Genomic DNA, 21,325 nt, shown 5'->3' on the forward strand with positions numbered 1-21,325 from the left:
TAAAGAATGACTCACTCCTCTGCTGACCCTGCCTTCATCCCTACACTTTTAACAAGAGCCTTTGAAATAATCAGCATTGTGACCTGATCGGAATTGTTCCTGGTTAAGGGTCGCCTGGGATAGATATATTTGGATTTAAGCAGCACAATTCCTCTTGAAATGGCCACAGTGATGATTACCTGAAGAACCGTTAAAGCTCACTGGGCGTTGGAGTAAGTACATCTTAGAGCAGAGAAATTAAACCCTTCATGCTAAACGATTGTGTTTGCTGTAAACATCGCTATGGAAACATTAACCTACCAGAGTAGGAAATAAATTCAAGAACAGCATCTCGTTTAAACAAGAGAACTTTATCTGTACATCATGTCGAGATTTATGGCATTAATGTCATTCATTTGCTGGAGATTAATAAATCTTCTTAGAAGCCCTAGATTTGTGTTTAAGACATATCTGTTTTTGATTGATCTAATGTGATAATCAATCTGTCTTAGACAAAGAATTTTGGGTTTTCTTCACTTATATGCAGTAATCATTAAAATTGCAAATATATATATATATATGTATATACTGTATGTATATATATATACAGTATATATACTATATATATATATATATATATATATATATATATATATATGTATATATACTGTATATATATATATATATATATATATATATATATATATATATATATATATACTGTATATGTATATACAGTATATATATATGAATCTCTTTTTAAGATGACTGCCAAGAAATATTGTATGTTTACACAATGTTAAAATTTTTGGTCATGTTTTAGTAATATCAGTCAATCAATAAATTTTATTTGTATAGCACTTTTCAGGAACAAAACAGTTCAAAGTGTTTTACATAATAAAAACACAAACTAACTTACAAAGTCTACAATAATGGAGGGCCACTCTCCCTCCAGACCGTGCACCAGCCCAGTTAACAGGTAGTAGATTTAATGAGCTCACAACAGATGACCTTCTCTGTTCCAGTCCCGCCCACGCCCATCGCCCCGCCCCAGCTCCTGCGAGCGGGTCCCACCTACCTGATCATCCAGCTCAACACCAACTCCATTGTTGGAGACGGACCTGTCATCCGGCGGGAGATCCAGTACCGGGCCAGCCAGTCTACCTGGAAGGAGACCCATGTGGTGGGCTCGCTCACCTACAAGGTCTGGCACCTGGAGCCAGACACCGAGTACTACATCAGCGTTCTGCTGACACGACCCGGGGAAGGAGGCACCGGAGCGCCGGGACCACCGCTGGTCAGCCGGACCAAGTGTGCAGGTATGTGCAATCATAGTGGATGTTTTTTCACAAATAAAAATATAGTCTTCAAACCCCTTTACTCTGATGTACCTACTTAAAAATCTAGAGCTCACCTTGTAGGTATTGGCTAACAAACAAGTTCTGTTCTCTGAAGGACTGCAATGGGAGAATCTGTTGGTACTCATGAGGCACAGTGGTGGCTGCATCATGCTGTATCGATACTTTTTTCAGCAGGAAACAGTGAAGTTGGTGGCAAAATGTGAAAACGTTTCAAAGGTATTAAAACTATAAAGGAGCGGAATTATGTATTTTTCTTACCTTTAGTTGTTATAAAAATGCTATATATCAAATATGACTTAAAAGAAATCCATTCAACCATTCATCATCTTACACACTTATCAGTAGTGTGGTCGTGAAGGGTGCTGGTGCCCTGCAGTGGTCAACAGGTGAGAGGCGGGGTCACTCTGGACAGGTTGCCAGTTGATCACAGGGCCTTAAAAAAAATTTGATTTCATAATTTAACTTCTTGAAATTGGGCCTCTGTCTCTTTAAAAACCTCTGCTCTTTCTGAAGCTCCGCCTTCAGGAAGTCGTCACAGCATGGCTTCTGTATTAACTCTTTAACAACGTTTTTAGTAGCGTTGCACTGAGAAGTAGCTCCTGTAAAGAGCTCGGCAGATGTGCACTTCCACCAGATGTCTGTTAATATGGTTAACAGACATGATGATATTTGTGACACCAAGTTGAGTCACACACACACCCACACACACACACACTCCACCCTGACAAGCTGCTCGGCTCCGTCTCCTTCTGCTCGCTCGGTCAGTTCCGTCTCTGCTCGCGCTCGGCTAACTGAAGTTGTATGTAAATGAACCACCAGCCAATCACAGACAAGCTTTTCTCATCCAATCAAAGCCTGCCTTGCAAATGCTGTATTAAGTTTGACGAAAAATAGCCAATCACAATTAGCAAATTGGGACACCTTTTGCAACCAATAGACACGTTGCAGCGTGACGTCACCACAGCGGTAACTAATCGACCACAACGATCAATTATTAATGATTGCAAAATGAACAGGAAGCCTGAAAACATAAAACTGTAGCGAACTGAATGTTCTGTTCTTTGTCTGAGAAATGTTTGCCTGATTTTTAGTGTTGAATCCTAACCCTAACCCGTCAGTTGCCATGGGAATGAGTCTGTGTGTAGCATAGCCGACAGAGAGCGAGAAAAAAGAAAACAAGCGGTTTAGTTATCCTACAATAGTTTTTGTGCGATGTTTTTCTTTTCTGTTGCACACTGCACTAAATTAATAACACCTACATCATCAGGTTTTATTTTACTGACTGCTGCTGCTGCTGCAGCAGTGTGGCAAAGTCCATCCAGGTGTTTTGGACAGCTGAGTGGTGGCCATGTAGATTTCTCAGACATGCATGAAATAATCAAAGCAACTCCTGGTATGGTTTTTTTATTCTATGCGGGAACAACATTATAACATGATTTAAACAGACAGTTGGGTTGTGTTTGCTGCCGTTGTTGTCCTAACAATTATTTAGACCAGGGGTTTTCAAAGTATGAAAGGGTGAGCCCCCCTCCAAGGAGCACAATGCTCCCCCAATAATCAACCCACACACAAACAAATGCCACTACCAAACACCTTCTAATTGCTTTTATTTTAGAACCATCTCATCTTTTACAACGACACTTTATCTGAATGAAATTTAACACATGAACATTTTAAAACATTTCCTCCCATTTTAATTATTTTATCAGGGCCTTTGTATGACAAATTTTTCTAATGATAAGAACAACCCCAAACTCTTTTTTTTTCATTTGTTTTTTTCTGTGTGCACAGCTCCTTCAGCTTCCTCTCCAAAAACTCCCGCGGTGCTTTGTTTCAATGTTTCAAACTTGGGTGCTTTGTTTCAATGTGACGCTGGAGTTTACAGGGTCTCATGCTATCATTAGCCAGAACCTCCTTGCAGATTACACATTGCGGCCTTGGAGCATCATCGGGAGCAGTCCAGGAAAATCCAAACTTTAAGTAGTCGTGGTCATACTTCCTCTTTTTTCTACTTACGCCAGAGCTCGTCTCCTCCTCCTTTTTCTTTACTAAAAATTTGTCCATTCTTTCTCTCACATCAGTAGACAGCAAGCAGATAGCTTCTTTTCCGGTTTATTTTTTCCCTCGCACGCGCCTCCCCTAAAGTGCTCTGGCACCCCCTAGGGGAGGAGCCTCACACTTTGAAAACCGCCGATTTAGACAAAGGACATGGAACAGTCAAAGTCTTCCATCTTTCTCCTGGTCTTTGAAAAAGCAGACCACCAAGGTCAAAATGTTTTCTACCTTTTTGCTTCATGTCACGCTAGCAGAGCCACCTAACTACAACTCATCTGTCTTTCAACCACATTGTTGCTCATTTTTGGTAAAAAAGGCCGGCCAGACGCTCTTTCAATCAGACCTGTCACCTGCCGCCGTGTTTGATCCGCTCACACCGGCGCCTCCACTCAGCCACATCCTGTCAGCTCCCATTCCTCACGTCTGACGCTTTCTGCCCCGAGTTAAAGCAGAAGACAGCGGAGGCTCTGTGACACCACCTCGGCATGGATTCGTTTTCTTCTCGCACTCTCGTTGAGCTTGACGTTTCAGATGTTCCTCAGTCCCATCCAGGCTTTGTCAATAACTGATGGCCGTTCTCAGAGCTAAAAGTTAAATGCTGTATGTATTCTTTAGTGTGACGAAAAATGTTCAATCTGACCATTATGAAACATTCAGCCTGTACTTCAGGATTCGTCGTCAAAGCTGTAATAACCTTGACAAACAATACTGTAATTATCCAAAGTCCAGTTTCCAATGTTAAAATCTATGTAAAAATAATTCATGTATTTCCTCATATACAGAAGTCATTTGTAGGTTTACTTAGTGGCAAACATGAGTCGGGCAAAAACAGAAATATAGCCTGGCCATTCTGCCCAATTAAAATCTCGCTTCACAGCTCAGTCTGGGTTTTCTCCCATTTACTTGGATTCTTCAGCAATTACATACTTTTCCTTCATAGACTTGTCCTAATATTTGAATCAGGCCAGGGTGGAACCAAAATATCAACAGACTTTGAGTCAGTTTTTGATGTTTAAATCGCAGCGTATAGAAAGTCATCCTAACAAGTGTCTCCAGTTCAAAACCATGATCTCCTCTTGGTAAGTATGAGTTTGTGCACCGACAGTCTTTCACATGTTCTAAAAAAACAACAAAAAAAAACACTCCAGGCAATGCGGACAAGCCTTGGAGATAAAAAAGAGCAGATCCACAGGGAGCGTCCCACCCGGTCCACCGTTCCTCCAATCCTCCTCTCTTTTCTGGTTGCCTGGCTCCCTCTGCCTCTGGGTAATCCCTCTGATTAGACTAATCATGCAGAATGTCGGCGCGGGGCCGGATCGGTCGGGGACAGGACAGAGCCTGCCGGGGCGCGGCTCTAATGATGAGTAATGGCGTCTGAAGCAGAAAGTGAACTCTCTGCTTGTGACAGATCTGATTTTAACTGGATTGTGACTATTGTTAGTTTTTTTTTCTGCACCTAAATGTTTGCCTTTATCTTTAATGTGTTTTTTTATTTTGAAGGGCAACGCTTTTGGCTGTCAGGGCATCAAACTCTTTGGCGTGTTTTGTGCTCTTGGAAAGAGCAAACCTCCTTAAAGTCAGCAAACACTTGAGGGATGTGTCTGTCCTCTCAGAAGTGATTTCTCCTTTTTGACATTGCCTCGTTCATGTGTGTTATTAGCTTGTGATCCATGTCTGGCGACGCAGCAGGGCTGCAGCTATATTGCCTCTCCAGTGCTGCCTAAGAGTCATCCACATCCCTGTGCTGCCCTGCCATTCCAAGGGCATTTTGCTCAAATTCCTCTATTTGGTACCGCTGAAGTACTCTTGGACATTCAGGCCAGACCGCTGGACAGAAATCCCCTCATTAATGCTTGAAAGTGGACATTTAGCTCGACATGCACATGTGTAATTGTAATTTTCACACTTGACAGCTGTAATTAGGCTTTGTCCGTTTGTACATGCCAAACAACCTTCTCCTGTCAAACTATATTCATTTAACAAGTTGGGAATCTGCCGTTCTGTGTTATTCTGTGACACGTTTTACTCATCTGTAGGCACAAAATCTGAGTTCTTAACGTTTGCTGCAGGTTTTGGCCTCCTTTTGCTTGCTATTTTTTCCAATTTTATCAAGCACAAGAGAAGGTAGAAATATACTTTCAGATTTTTCTGTGCTTGTAAAACTTTCCTCTGGGATGAAAATTAGCATTTTCCTTTCCCAGACTCAGTGAATTGTGTCAAAAAATGGTCATTAAAAATGTTGAAGTCTGATGTATAAATGTATTTAATTGCTCATTATTTTGTAAAGACTTTGAATTAAACAGGAAACATTTGTAAAATAAGATGATAAAAGCTTTGGAAATGTGTTGATGCTGACATTAGCGTTGGAGACGTCTGTGCCGCTGCAACGTGTTTAGCATTGAGATGCTATTTTAGCCTATCAGCAAAGCTATTCAAGCCTAGCTCCTTTTATCACAACTTAAACACAATAATAGTCATTTCTAGCATCCAGTCAGATCGGTTTTTGAAGCAAACAGTAGCAAGAGAATCGATTTTGTTGACTGTCGTTGTAGTTAACCCTAACTCTAACCCTACCAGAAACATGCTTTGGATTTGTATATAAAAAAATTAAAAAATAAAAAGTCTCAGAATTTCTGGCCCTATTTATAACCTAACTCTGCCTAAAACTTCTCCATACGTTCATCTTTGACCTTTCTGCTGGGTTCAGTGATTTCCCCCACAAACCTCAGAGGACTTTATAGAACAGGTGGGTTTTACTGCGACTAAGTGACAAAGACTCTTTATCAAGTAGGAGATTTAAGTAGACAATGGGTTAACCTATATTATATTTAAAGATAAAGTCAAAGGGACTTCATTGTATTTATTAATAATGTTTTGTAAAACCATTAAGAATATTTCTCCCACCTCTCGGGTCGGTGGACTCGATCCTATAAAATCCCATTAAAATGTGCTGCAGTTTGCTCTTCCTACGTGATGAAATCTGAAACTTTTGATTTCCTGTCACCACTTTTATAAGGCCATGTATGTCCGTATCTTATGAGCTGAATGCATTTTCATGTAATAATTTATCAGTAACGTCTCTGCTTCCTGTCCCTGTCAGAGCCCATGCGTGCCTTGCGGGGCCTCACAGCCACAGAGATCCAGCCACGTCTTTTGGCCCTTCAGTGGGAGCCACTGGGCTACAACCTGACACGCTGCCACACGTACACGCTGTACCTCTGCTATCGCTACTCCATGCCGACAGGGAGCAGCGGGGGCAACAATGCCACTGTAAGGGAGTGCCTGTCGGTGGACCGCAACACCTCCCACTTCACCCTCAGGGACCTGCCACCCTTCCGGGCGGTCCATGTGAGGCTGGCACTGGCCAACCCAGAGGGCAAGAAGGAGAGCCGGGAGGTCACATTTCAGACGGAGGAGGACAGTGAGTGGGAGTTTAATTGTTCTCTGTATGCTAACAAGTGCCACCCAATTGTATAGAAGGTACATGTTTTTGTTCGTGTGTGCAGTGAGGCTTGCTGTTGTCAGGAAGACTTAGCTTCACAACTTCTTACAGTTGTAGTTGTTTCTTTATGCTCTGATGATTATTATGCAGTGCTTACAAAAATCCGGGCCTTTAGTTGTGTAGCGCAAGCAAAAAAAAAAAACAAAAAAAAAAAACACAAATATTGACTAAAAAGAAAAGCTGGATCAGCATAACTAAACGGAAAATCAGCCCTTTAAATGGAGACTAGTGAAGCATTCATAAGCTCAGTGTATTGCCAAGAGCAAAATGCTATAATGATTTTGCTTATCTTTGTAATATTTTCCTGTGGACTTCAGCAGATTATGTGCAGTCTAATGCAAATTTTCCATGGATGAAGACCCAGAAGGTCAAAGTCTTGTTGTTATGTAAAATTGGTGAGACATTCCCATGTAACTGAATATGACTTAGGAATATTTGTAGTATGGTCAAGAAAGTTGGAGAAATTGATCCTCAGGATTTGCAGTTGGTAGCATTTCATCACCTCTTCTTATTTACACGCATTTGAACATCTAAGCATAAAAGGAAGACAATCACTGTCCAATCTCACTCTAATTGTCCATTTCTATACACTGTATGTCTTAATAACTAAGAGAAATAGATTTCTTAAAACTGTACGCCTTACAGACCATTTCTTCAATCTATTGTCAATTGGGCTCAACTATCAAATGCCACTGAAGTGGGTTTTTTCACCTTAAGCAAAACACAGCAAAAGAAAAAAAAAGTCTAACAAGAAAACCTGTTAGACTTTTGTCGATCCATGGCCTTCCACTTGTCTGAGTTTGGGTCACAGGGCAACAGGTCCTGAAATAACACCTAGACATTGATCTCTCCAACGGGATCCTGCGTTCTGGGGGATCCAAAGGATAGCTAGGCCAGACGGGAGACATTACCCATCCAGTGAGTTCTGGGTCTTCCCCAGTGTCTCCTTGAAAACGTCCAAAAGGAGACACCCAGGGCGCATCTTGATCAATTCTTTGAACCAACCAAACTTTCGATGCCGAGAAGCAGCGTCTTTATCTTAGGCTCCCCTGAATTACAGAGCTCCTCACCCTATGTCTAAAGCTGAGTCCAGCCACATTACAGAGGAAACGCATTTTGGCTGTTTGTATCCAGGATCTTGTTCCTTTGGGCATTATGCATACCTCATGGCCATACGTAAGTGTCAGAACGTAGACCGACTGGTAAATAGAGAGCGTTCCTTTTTGGCACTGCTCTCTCTCACTACAACAGACTGAAACAGCCCCCGCATTACTGCAGAAACCCCAACCCATCTGTCCAACTCCCATTCCATTCTATCGTTACTTATGAGCAAGACAGCAAAATACTTAAACTCCTCTACTTGAGGCAAAGATTGGACCCCAAGCCACAGGAGTAGTCCACCTCTTTTTCTGTAGAGAGATCAGTGTTTTCTTTTTAGCTATGTTGAGTACTTGCTTCAGACTACCTTCTACGAAAACTAGACTCAGATCAGGATTAGATTTTTTTCAAAGAATTATGTAATAAGGCCTTGTCTGCAGTGATATGGGTACTACTCCAGTCAGTTGCAGTACACAGTGGACTACGATGTACCAGAGTTCACTTTTAGGACTATCTGGTCTCCATAGGCCAAAGCAAGAGCTGTGTCTGCATTTTTGGCACAAAGTCCAGCTCTTTCCTAGACTTGCACTGGACTCTAACATGGAAGTTTCCAGTCATTCGTTAAGAGAGCGGGATGAGACTCAGTTCCCAACCAGGAAAAGGAATACTGCTGCCTTTGGGCCTAAGGTCTCTCTATGGGAAGGAGTTTAAGTATATTAGTGTCTTGTTTGTGAGGGATGAGATGGATGGACTGACTTGGAACTTGACTGCAGTAATGGGATGCTGCCAGAGCCTTGCCTTGTAAAGAAAGAGCAGAAGCAAAAAGCAAAGTTGTGTTTGAAAATGTTGATTTTCACCAACACTCACAGTCCAGTTTCATTGAGGTTGAACTATTTCGCATGAACGAAAAGGCAAAACTTTGCATGTCTAAATGTTTGAAGCTGGTGGAAACTTAGCCCAAAAAAACACATGTAGCTGAGTCTGCAGGGAAAGGTGTGTTTCAATACTACTCCACATTTAGGAGCCACTCTGTAAAGTCAGTTTCAGAGATAAATAACATAGATGGAAGTTTGTTTTTCTAATGTGACCAAATAGGAAAAGGTAAGCCAGTTAGAATACTACCAAGTCCTGGAGTGGTATAATAATTATTGTATTAGAGGAGTAAATGATCTTATTTGTCAGGCTCTACGGTAAATTAATTCACTGTATTAATTTAGTATAACTCCACAAGGACGGTTGTGCTGCCATGATGTAGACGTTGCGCAACATCAGGAGACAGGATCTCAATATATCCTGATGTCTGGGGCCGAGCCGGGCCAGTTTTCCTCTGTCCCCTCCCTCTCCTCTATTCTTTCTAGCCCTTGTGTCTTTTTTCTCTTTCTCCTTTATCTTTGTCTGTCAAAAGTGTTTGCACCCTCTAGCCTGCCCACACAACACTTCATTTACTCGAGACAGTTTGTTTCAGCCGAGGCTGTTTATTTTGTCTCGCTTTAGTTCCTGGGGGAATCGCTCCAGAGTCTTTAACCTTCACCCCACTCGACGACATGATCTTCCTCAAGTGGGAGGAGCCTGTAGAGCCCAACGGTCTCATCACACAGTATGAGGTAAGATATGAGATTTGTTTGTTGCAGAACCCACTTTCACACTTGATTAAATTTACAGTACATTTCCATATACTAATACAGCAGAGGCTGTAAATACATAGGAGAATAAACTTCCAGAAAATTGTAAAACAGCCAAAAACACGGACTTCCTTTAAATCTAGACTAAAAACCCACTTGTTTAGGATTTCCGTTGGAACGCTAATAAACGAAACACTGACCAACATTTTGATGTGTTATGACGACATTTGGTAAAATGTAATTGTTGAATGTGTGTTCTATGACTTTGTATTTTTGTGTTTTTATGATGTAAAGCACTTTGAACTGCCTTGTTGCTGAGATGTGTATACAAATGAAGTTGATTGATTGATTCATTGATTGAGATGGATGCTTCCACAAGAGGCCAATGTAAAATGTCATTATTGACAATCAGGGCTGAGCATCCAGCCTTCAGGATAAGAAGCGAACATCCTGCTGGACACAAACTGTTCAGATTTTTTCCTTCAGGTCAGTTATACAGAGACTGTTTCTGCATCTGATGAACAATCACCAAGCAGCCTGAGTAGCCAGACTGCTTGGTGATTTTAGATTTTTGTTTTGATCAAAAAATCAAAATTAGGATTCATTTTGATTTTGTCATAATTCTTTTTCCTTTCTTTATAATAAAAAATGGCTACAAATATATCTACATATTGTTCCTTCATCCTTATTTTATTTCCCTTATAGTTTATATATTTATATTGTAGTATAAATATATATTGCGTTATATTTATACTAGTGGCAAGACTTGTTAATTGCAAAGTCTGTAATGAATTAATTGTGATTGATTGCATTTTAATTAAACTGTGTATTGACAAAATAAGCTACATTTTAATTCAAAAATCCCTTTTGCTGCTAGATTTTTTAATAAATAGACATGGGAACTCAAGAAAAAGTATATTTGTTTCTAATTTATTATTATTCAGGTTCTTCAGCCATCACATTTTTGCAAAGTGTTCTTCTATCCATTCAGCTTTTCAGTGTTTCAGGAATTCCTGATCATTCACAGCACTTCTTTAGAAATGTGGACATTAGCATTAGCGCCTGTGCTGCTGCTACATGTTTAGCATTAAGATGCTATTTTAGGCTTCACTGACAGGCTAACTCCTTTTAGCACAACTTTAACACAACAATATCCTTTTCCTGCATCCAATCAGATCAGTTCTTGAAGCAAGCTGTACCCCCCAGTGAGCCGAGAGAAGTGTATTTGTGTTGTTTGCGGATGTCGCTTGTGCGTCAGATTTATGGGCCTACCAGAAACAAGAGGATACAAAGTTCCATTCCTGATTAATAATTAATGTCTTGATACTGTGAGCGTCTGAAAAAAAAAAGTCTATTTGTCTGTGCCATCGTCTTGGCAGATAAATCAGATTCTGTTGGGGTTTTTTAATATAGTGATCTCTGACCTACCAGAGACCAATGTAGTCTGGGCTTTCAGCTATGAACCCTCACTATTGATGACAGTCTCAGAGGCATTCGAGAAAGAAATTAGAAATTGAGCTGCACTTGCTTGGAAAGTTCAGATTGAACAAATAACACAAAGAGTCGACAGAATAAAAGACGGCAATGCGACTTTCATGTGATTGAAAGACTTGACAAGCTGGCTAGGCTTGATGCAGAGTTCAGAAAAAAATCTTCTCAGTGGGATCCATCAGCAGTGTTTTATAAATACTCTTGATGTCACTGAATGTAGTGCATAAAATACCTTTTTGTATGCACAAAAATAATAAATTACTGACAGTCTAAAAGGAAACGTCCTGTACATTGCCATGTTTCGATCCAGCAGTGAATCCTCACTGTATGCCAGAAGGAACTCGATAAACACTGATAATTCATTTAATAGTGTTTGAAAAGCTGCTTGTTAGTGTCTGGTCATGAAGAAGCTCTGGTATTCCCCTCTTGGGTGCAGCTGATTGAACCCAACCAAAACAGTTTTTAGAAAAAGTGCGATGGACTGTCACTAGCTCACCCTTAGACCTCCGTCTTTCCCTGCAGGTCTGCAGAGTGGATGGATAGTTCAGCTCATTCTCCCTGATTAAATAAATCTTTTAAACATACAGAAACCCCTAAAGCGTGGAAGTTGTTGATGACAGCCCAGTCTTTAAAGCTGTGAATATATGCAACATATCTATCTACTGTGTGTTACCGGCTATGTTAAAAATAGCTAAAAAAAAAAATGGTTGTCAGGTTTTTTGTGGAGCGTCTTAATAATGGTCATAATCTGAATCCTTTCCAGTTTGGTTTACCACGTCTACCCAACTCCTGTCCATCTACTCATGATCAGATTTATGCAGGTGACTCTTATTAAGACATGCATGATGTTTACAAAAAATTATTAAACAGAACACACTCAACTATTTTCACGTATGGTAAAGAGCAGGAATTAGCTCTGGGGAAATCATTGACCCAAATCTGTATTTTTAAAGTTTTTTCTGGCTCTGGCGGTCGTTATTTACATCAGATCAGGAAGTGGGGAGAAATAGGAGAGGGGAAAACCATGTAGCAAAGGACCTAGAGTGGTGATACACCTGTGTCGCTTCCATTTCTCCCGCTAGAGCTAGAGAAGTCAGTTAGCCACTTCTCTAGTCCTAAGAAGTGGCTAGAACCACAAAATAGAACCAGAGTCCTATTTCATTATTCCGAGCTGCGGTATTCAGGCTTTGAACACTAATGTTTTGAAGTAAACGCTTCAACCAATACAATTTGCCAAATTCCTTTGGTTGTATTTACCCAGAATGCACTCCACTGTAGTCTGCTTCCTGTTTCTGGAGCGGTCTGCGGTCCATTTGGCGTTCACACAAGGATTCATTTCAGTCAAACCCAGACCTGGATTTGTAGGCAGACCCCAGTTTGGGAGTCCAACTGTACATTTTATAATGAATTTTGAAAATAATTAGAAGAAAAATTCACAAATATAAATTAATTTAGTTATCTGCATCACACAGCCACATTTCCTTACAAAAGACAGAGCAGATTTTGGATAATGATCTCCCAGGTGGGTACAAAACCTGTGTATGGTCACTATGAAGCCACCTATTTACTATGAGTGTACAAAATGTTCTGTGGAAAATGATTTCTCTTCATACTCCACAAAAGTCAGGTACAAAATTACAAATAGGAAACTTCTGTACAAAACCACTGGCCATGTTAATTTCCTACATGTTTCACAGGTTTTAAAATTTCATTCCGCCTGCCATGGATATCACTGCTTCGACTGGAACCAATGTTCCCTCTGGAGCTCTTTGCAGTCATTTGCTATGGCAACTTTAAGCATAAGATAGAGGAGACTATTAGACCATACTGTCCCTAAAATGTGTCAAGAAGGTAATTGGTGCCTGTTTTAATAGCGGATGGAAGCCGTCTAACTGGAGAAGCAGGTTAAAGGCTCGACTTCCTTTGAGGAGTTGTGATGCAGCTTTGCAGTGTCTGTTATAGGTGGGCAGATCAATAATATCGATGCCAAGTCAGTATCAGTATGGGATCGATGCTACTGTGGTGAGATTGATAGTTTAGTTTCAGATTCTCTTCTTGAAATTTTATTTTATTTCTGTGTTGTAGGCTCTCAGCTGTAAATATTATGCTTTGATTTATTCTCATTTAGCGCTTTATTTAGGAAAAATTCACACAAATCATTTTATTATTAAAGTGTTTTTTTGTAGACGGCTACAAATTTTGTCCAAATTCCGTCTTAGGTTTGAACAAAATTAATTCAAAGGAAAAACCACAAAAAAATTGTTGGTATGTCAAACTTAAATAAAAAGTATCTATTGATATTGATATCTGTATTGATTTCAATATCAATATCAGCGATATATGCCATGTATTTACTTTGTATCAGATCAATACCAAAAATTTGCACGCCTCTAGTTTGTGTGGCTGAAAAAACTAGATCTCAATACGGCCATCGTCAAGAACTTAGAAAGTTCCTAAAAGAATTTTCAGATTTTTCCATGATTGTAAAAGAAGTTGGTCACATATTTGGACTCATGAAAGTATAGAAATATTTCCTCACATTTTCTCACTAAGCTGAAATGATCTCTCCAGTACATTTAATGGCTACCCAAGCACATGTTTTTTTTTTTTTTTTTGAAAAACAGCCTGACGAATATTTTTATGAAGAACATTGCAATTTTCTTTCAGAATCAGCTTGGAAAAACAAATGAGGTGTTATGTTCATGTTATTTATCGCATGATTATTCTTTAATCAGTCTTGTTTGTTCCTGTTTTCTTTTCCCGTCTGTCTATCTGTTTGCAGATCAGCTACCAGAGCATTGAATCCTCTGACCCGGGCATCAACGTTCCCGGTCCTCGCCGCACCGTCTCCAAGCTGAGGAATGAAACCTACCACATGTTCTCGGGCCTGCACCCCGGAACCACCTACCTGGTCTCAGTTCGGGCTCGCACGGCCAAAGGCTTCGGCCAGACTGCTCTCACAGAGATCACTACCAACATATCTGGTGAGCCTGCAGTGAGGCTGATAGATGTCCTGTGTGTAACCCCAAAAGATGATTCTCATCAATAACAAAACAAGAAGCCCTTTTTGAGATTTAATATTCCAGTCTGTAATAAACAGCATCCAAGAAAACTAAAAAAATAAAAATAAAAAAACAACCCATTCAATATTTCTCACCAGCAGAGATGACTGAGCGAGAACTTGTTTATTTTCTTCTTCAAAAAGAACAAAAAATGATTTCCTCATATACTTTTAAATTCTACAAATTATCCTCATTCATGCACAGCCAAAACGGCTTTCAGGTGCACACTCGCTTTATTGGAGAGAAAACAAATTATAGCTAACTACAAATGTTCAGGATGGGTAGTATGAGGGAAAAACAGCTTTGTTTTCTGTTCTCCCATTGAAAGGCCCCACACAACAGAACAGAAATTAGAGGCTAAGACTGCAGGTATGGAACGGCTATGAATTGTGAGTTGGTGATTTCTGTCCATTAAATGTGTTTAGGCTGAGACATTACTGGGATGTATTTGCATTAAATCATGTGGAGGCTGTAGAGAATTGCTTGTTGTGTTAGTCTGAGCGATGAGAGTCGTTCCCACTTTTTTAGAGCCGCTCTGTGGTTTCAGCTTGGGAGTTGTTAATTTTTTAAAATCATAACTCTGATGAGAATCACATGCGGGTTTTTTTTTACCATGAAACATGTTTTTGTCTTAAATGCGATTCACATCATTCATGTAAAAAATGGTGTGAACCTCAAGTGCATCTTCCATGTGATACGTGGATTTCACATGGGATTTTTCTGTCAGGAACCATATGGAGGAAAACTAAACAAAACTGAAGAGCCAGAAACGAATGAAAAAAAACCAAAACTAGGAAAAGAGAACCAAATACATCGACTTCATGAAGGGGTGTCTGTGTTTATTAAACACGGATTTGGCTTCGATAGAAAGAAAGAGTTGACAAAAGAAAGTTAATTTATACCTCAAAACTGTTTGATCTTTTCTGTTGCTCTACAATAATATATAACCCATAATATTTATTACAGCTATATCCAGATAGCCAATAAAAAAATACAGATTTTGCAGATTTGTGTAGCTGACATCATTGAAAAGCAGCCATGTTTACACGCTAGCATGGCAGCACAGCTAGCTACTGGACAAATTTAGCTCATCTAGTGGTTCCTTAAATTTAACATTTAAGGAGTTTTATCTCTTGACAGTGCTTTTTTGGCTTTGCAAATCATTAATGTTGTGTAAGAACTGTTAGAATATTAAGAATTAGTTCAGTCAGAGCTCCAGTTTAAGCTAACCTAGCAGGTCCATAAAGAGCTAAAACAAACTAAAAGGATTTTGTTAGCAAGGATGAAAAATACATAGTTTTAATATTATACTTATTATAGTGAACAGAACGCACTGGTCCTGTAGATCTCAACTGTTTTTGTGTCTATTGGTGGCAGAATTACACAAACATTCACCTCTTCCATTTCACCCTGAGCTTGTATGTTGTTCTCATAGCTACAGCTCTTTACTTCACTACACACTTCCAATTAATTTACAATCTGTAATAAAGCGAGGAAAACTCCACCTCAGAGCTCCCGGAGTTTTGCTGAGGTTGTGCAACTTTGACATAAATCCTAATTATGTTTAAAAGCCTCTTGTTTTCTGTGTAGCCGGCTGCTGCTTCCCGTCAGCAGACAATGGCAGCGTGTGGGAGGTCTACTGGTACACCAGGGATCCGTTTGAGTAATGAAAAGAGATCGCGCTCCGGCTCCTTTCATATGCAGCTGAAAAGAAAATCTCAGCAAAAGTCTTAAAAACATTAAAATCGACAATTTGGGGTTTCATGTGGAATATTTCTGTAGTGTGCATGTCTTTGACATGTCTCTCTAAGGCGTGCGTGTGTGTGTGTGTGTGTGTGTGTGTGTTTTTCTCCAGCCCCTGTGTTCGACTATGAAGACATCCCGTCTCCGCTGAGTGAGTCAGAGAGCACCATCACCGTGCTGCTGCGCCCTGCCCTGGGGAGGGGGGCGCCTGTCAGGTACGGCTAATAAATGCTCCTCAGCTACTCCAGCGCTCAATCACTGCTGCTCTGCGCTGGTATTTATAGCTGCAGTCACAAAGAGCTCTGTGGGGCATCGGGAAGTGGTTCGTTAGGCTCTGGATGCAGCAGACGCATTTCAAAAGCAAACGGTGTCATGTTATGCTAACCTAGCTCGTCTAGCTAACCTGGCTTCCAATTCTTTGGTTAAAAGGTTTAAAGAGTACCTATATATCTTTTAAACCCCTTTTATTATGTCAAAAAAATATGTATTTAATTAGAACAATCGCTAAATACAGTTGAAGCCAGAAGTCTACATACGTCCTTAATGAAGTGAAATCATACTAAACTTCTCTTGTTTTAGGACAGTTACAATTATTTCTATTTGCTAAATTCTACAACAGTAAGAAAAAGAATGACAGATTTATGTATTCAGGTCTTCTAAATCAGAAGTTTACATACAGAATGATTACTGTTTCTTAAAACAGCGAGGGGAAGCCCAGATGATGATTTATGGCTGACATGGACGATGAAGCACTTTGAAATGCCTTGCTGCTGAAATGTGCTATACAAATAAAATTTGATTTGATTTTGAAGGCAGAGACATGGAAGAGACAAAGCGCAGACAGCCGTGGTAAAGTGGTCAGCGTTTATTTCCAAACAAAATAACAATCTGGTCATGAGCAACTGGCATGAACAGGAACCAACCAAACACAACAAGTAACAAACAAGAACCCTGCAAGGAACCAAAGCCAAACAGGAACTTAAATCTCATAGGAAATGGGTGAGCAGGACAACTAATGAGGGAACACAGGTGGAAAAACACCACTTAGATTGACAGGAACAAAAAGGCTGAGCTAGTTTAGCAGTTTTCTAGAAGTTTGTTCCAGATTTGTGGTTAAAAGAAGCTGAACACTGCTTCTCTATGTCTTAAAGACGCTCTGATTGTTGTGATGGCTGGAAAGATCATTTTAAGACATATTCCTGGTAGGCAATCAGGAAACGAAGTGACAGAAACACTGACAGGAATCAGATATATACAGAAGACAGAATAACGGCCATGGTGTAACTTTTTGTGTCACCTTTTCTCTGATAAAAACAATCTACAAAAACTATTGCGAGTTCTTCTTCCTTGTCCGCCATGTTTGTTTCCGCTCAACTCACCTTTGATCTCTGGGGTTTTACATGATTTGTTGAGAGAAATCGGTCGATGTGTTGTCTTGTCTTTGCTGTGTGGATGGACGCCGCACACTGTGGTGAGGTGTATATCTGTGATTTTTTTTATCGTCTTGTGTGATCTCTCAGGTTTCAAAAATCAACCGGCAATTTTAAAACGTTGCCATGTGAACCGGGCAGCAGTCTTTTTGCTCCACAAATTAGCAAAAAGACTCATTTTATGGCTTGTTTTTGCTCCATCTTTCTTCCTTTCAACTATAGCCAGCTTTCCTGTCCCATCTTAAGGACTCTCACTCACCGCAAGATGGCCGCCATATTTCACAAGAGAGATAAAGTGCTTGGGTCCATGTTCTATGTTAGTTTTACCCCTTAGATACTTTTTTTGGTTATTTTTATTCACATCTGACCCACCTGCTTTTAGAAGGTACATGAAACTCCATAAAGAGCTGACTTGGGAAGTGAAGATCTATTTCCTCACCTTAACTTTGGATCTTGGCAGCTCAGATGATGGACTGAAAAATAGGATGTTCAATGCTTGGGATGTTGTTTTATAAGCAAACCCTGTTTGTTCACACAGTAACTGGAATGACTGGAAACTCGTAACTACGTAGTTGATTCTTAAAGGCAAATGGCAAAAGAGAAATGTATACAGGTACACATCACATTTTTTAGCATTTTTATTTGTGGAAAAACTTCAAAAAGCAAACTCCCAACAAAGTACATTGACATTTTTTGACATAAGGTCATAAAAATGTGGAAAAGTACTTTTGCAACAGGGTGGAAATGGTGACGGTGAAAAGTAAATGGTTCCAGGGTTTATCATTCCAATACTGCAGAAAGTGAATAAATCCTGTAACGTGGCTCCCTCGGTCACTGCCTCACACGGCTCTGAACTGACAGCAAACTACTAATCATATGCCGACAGCTGCTGGTTGCTGTTTCCCTGTAACTGGCATCCGAATCCAATTTTAGCCTAAATGTCGGATTTAGACAAATCTGATCCACCGCATCTTAATGAAACAGCATTTCTCCAGGAAATAAGGAAGAATGGGAGCTGATTCAATCTGTAGTGTGCTGAGGTTCTGTCACATAGGACAGCATGGTTCTGTCAGGGTGACCAAGCGTTAAAGCCTCTGCTTACTGAACCAGTTTCATGTAGTGAGTATAAAATAAATCCAGACATTGTGATACATTAAATAGTAGAGGTATTGTGTTCTTTTTTTTGCTGTTCATCTTTCAGCACAATCAAGTAACTATGTTACTGTCAGTTGTTAAAAATAGCAAAGATTTTAAATTTGCCGTTGCAATTTCGCGTCTTGAAATTGTGCCTCTGTGTCTTTAAGTAGGAGCTCAAAAAGAGCAGGAATGTGATGACATGTTGAGACCACTAAGTTTCTCATTATGATATATATATATATATATATATATATATATATATATATATATATATAATTTACAAAAATGTATTCAGTTCTATAATGTAACAATGTACCAAAACAAAAAAGGAGACACCTGCTGAAAGCTGTTTCTGGTTTGCTCACACATGGGGCTATGATGTCATATTGGAAGCTTGTCAAACACAGTCTTAAAAATGAAAAAAAGAAATAAAACTTTGGGGCCCTTAACTCCGGCCCCTGTAAGTCCAGGTAGCAACTGTAGAGGTCTGATCTGTCTCTCCCAGTGCCTACCAGGTGGTGGTGGTGGAGGAGGACGGCTCCCGCCGGGTGAGAAGGAGAGAGCTGGGCACCGTCGACTGCTTCCCTACGGCTAACTCCCACAGCGAGGCGCAGGCCAAAGGGGCCCCGCATTACTACACAGCTGAGCTGGCCCCCAGCAGTCTGCCTGAGGCCACACCTTTCACTGTGGGGGACAACCACACCTACAATGGCTACTGGAACAGTCCTTTAGACCCCACCAAGAACTACCTCATCTACTTCCAGGCTACCAGCAACTTCAAAGGGGTAGGAACCATTACCCATAAGCCCTTTGGTCCACTCCACTGGTTTGTTTCAGCAACCTTTACTGTGGGTTCAGGTTAGAGCCTGACTGACTGGAAACCAGTGGGCAGGAAGATAGAAAGAGGAAGGAGAATGGTGTGAGATCTGTCATGTTTGAGTTTTGTTCTTAATGATGACTGACTCATCATTTCTGAATGAAGCAGAGAGGAAAACAATATCTGGCCCCTGAAACAACTTAATTATTAAAGGTTTTAAATATTTAACACTATACATAATCCACCTATATGTATGTCTGTCTGTCTGTCTATCCATCCATCCATCCATCCCTCCATTTTCTTACACCCTTGTCCTTAGAGGGGTCAGGAGGTGCTGGTGTCCATCTCCAGCTACGTTCTGGGCGAGAGGCGGGGTCACCCTGGACAGGTCGCCAGTCTGTCGCAGGGCAACACAGAAACAGCAGGACACACAACCATACACACACACTGACACCTAGGGAGAATTTAGAAAGACTAATTAACCTAACAGTCATGTTTTTGGACTGTGGGAGGAAGCCGGAGAACCTGGAGAGAACCCAGCATGCACGGGGAGAACATGCAAACTCCGTGCAGAAAGACACCGGGCCAGGAATCGAACCCAGGACCTTCTTGCTGCAAGGCAACAGTGCTACCAACTGCAACTTGTCTATCTATCTATACTTCATAATTAGGCGCCCCTTTGTATTTTCCTCACACACTGTCGTGTCTTATAGTGTCTGATTAAAATCTCTCCACTTTGAATGTAATCATCAATTCTCCCATAGCGAAGCATCATTTGTTTTACCTGCACATATTTCCATCTCCAGTATATTTCCTAAAATATATTTGTGTTTTGGGGGAGATTAGATTTTGAGTGAGAGTGTGGAGAGAAAACTAATTATTCTGACAATTACCTGGGCTAAATGAGATGTTTCAGACTTAGCGTGGACGGCGAGCCTCCGCCGTACTGAAAACAGTAATTGCTTCCAGCTAATATTCCGTCAGTGGGGCCTGAAAGACGGATGATTGGAGAATCAAGTTTTTGTGCAAACACAGAAACCGTATCCTTCCTCTTTGTGTCATTCCTGCTCGAGCATTTCCGATTGATCCAAAATATCCATTACTTCAAGCTTAACAGCCGCTCCGTGCTGCACCTTATAAAATAACAAATAATTACGTTTGTATGTTTTGGTGTTTGGATGTACCATAAACACTTAATTTTTTTTATCCTGCTCTAGATTGGCGAATTATCTTTATTTGCTTCTTTACGGTCTCATCGCCACTTTGATCTTACATGCTTTCTAACACATCATTAAAATAGCAGCTCGCTTTAGCTCTGGCTAATTAACCTTTATTTCAGATATAAATACCTTCTCTTTAAACCAGAGGTTTTTTCCAAGCTCCATCAAACGGGGCCGTATGCCGTTCGGATTTTTCTTTAATTTACAACCAGCACCTTTCATGGATTTGAAAAATATTCAATAACAAGGTCTCCAAGCTGATGCCGTTTGGATTCTGATGTTAATAAATCTTAAAATAGAAATATACTTGTGTGTCTTGTTAAACGGTTAAACACTAAAGCTTTACTCCAACTGGTATGTCTAGAGCGCTGGCCTTACAGCTGACTGGCAGATTATTTTCTGTAGATCTGGCCAAAATCTGATCTCATTCACCAAATGCTATTAAAAAAAAATGATATTTTTTGCATGTTTAAGATGACATAATGCTCTTTTTTTTCCTTAGTTATGTTTTCTTCATGGAATCAGCCAGAAATGAACAAACTGACTCTTTTCTTATTTTTCCCTACAGGAGACCAGGATAAACTGTATTCGAATTGCTCGCAAAGGTAAGCCTCATTTATCAGTTCTGAGGTTTTTCTGTTGACAGCAAAATGTAATTATCACCTGCTTTCATTTCAATAAACCTTACAAACAGAGGCCTGTCTGTATGAAATGAGCTGGTGTAAGGCATATCAAAGAGTAGTGGTCTACTCAGGGTAATAAAGAAACTGTGTGTGTGTGCGGGGGTGTGTGTGGGTATGCATGTACA

The 21,325-nt window shown here is 40.3% G+C and overlaps 1 protein-coding gene across 4 annotated transcripts in view; it reads left to right on the forward strand.

Moving 5' to 3' along the window:
* Nucleotides 1-21,325, forward strand: part of ptprua (protein tyrosine phosphatase receptor type Ua) — a 195,961-nt gene that overhangs the window by 119,824 nt on the left and 54,812 nt on the right. For all 4 annotated transcript variants that reach the window (XM_028035255.1, XM_028035256.1, XM_028035257.1 and 1 more), the window contains exons 7-13: nt 1,005-1,298; nt 6,496-6,816; nt 9,490-9,599; nt 13,891-14,092; nt 16,026-16,128; nt 18,986-19,265; nt 21,086-21,122. In XM_028035255.1, coding sequence (XP_027891056.1) covers nt 1,005-1,298; nt 6,496-6,816; nt 9,490-9,599; nt 13,891-14,092; nt 16,026-16,128; nt 18,986-19,265; nt 21,086-21,122 — 1,347 coding nt within the window. The remainder of the gene's footprint in view (nt 1-1,004; nt 1,299-6,495; nt 6,817-9,489; nt 9,600-13,890; nt 14,093-16,025; nt 16,129-18,985; nt 19,266-21,085; nt 21,123-21,325) is intronic.

The sequence above is a fragment of the Xiphophorus couchianus genome, chromosome 13 (genome assembly GCF_001444195.1).
Source record: "Xiphophorus couchianus chromosome 13, X_couchianus-1.0, whole genome shotgun sequence".
Taxonomy (NCBI): Eukaryota; Metazoa; Chordata; class Actinopteri; order Cyprinodontiformes; family Poeciliidae; genus Xiphophorus; species Xiphophorus couchianus.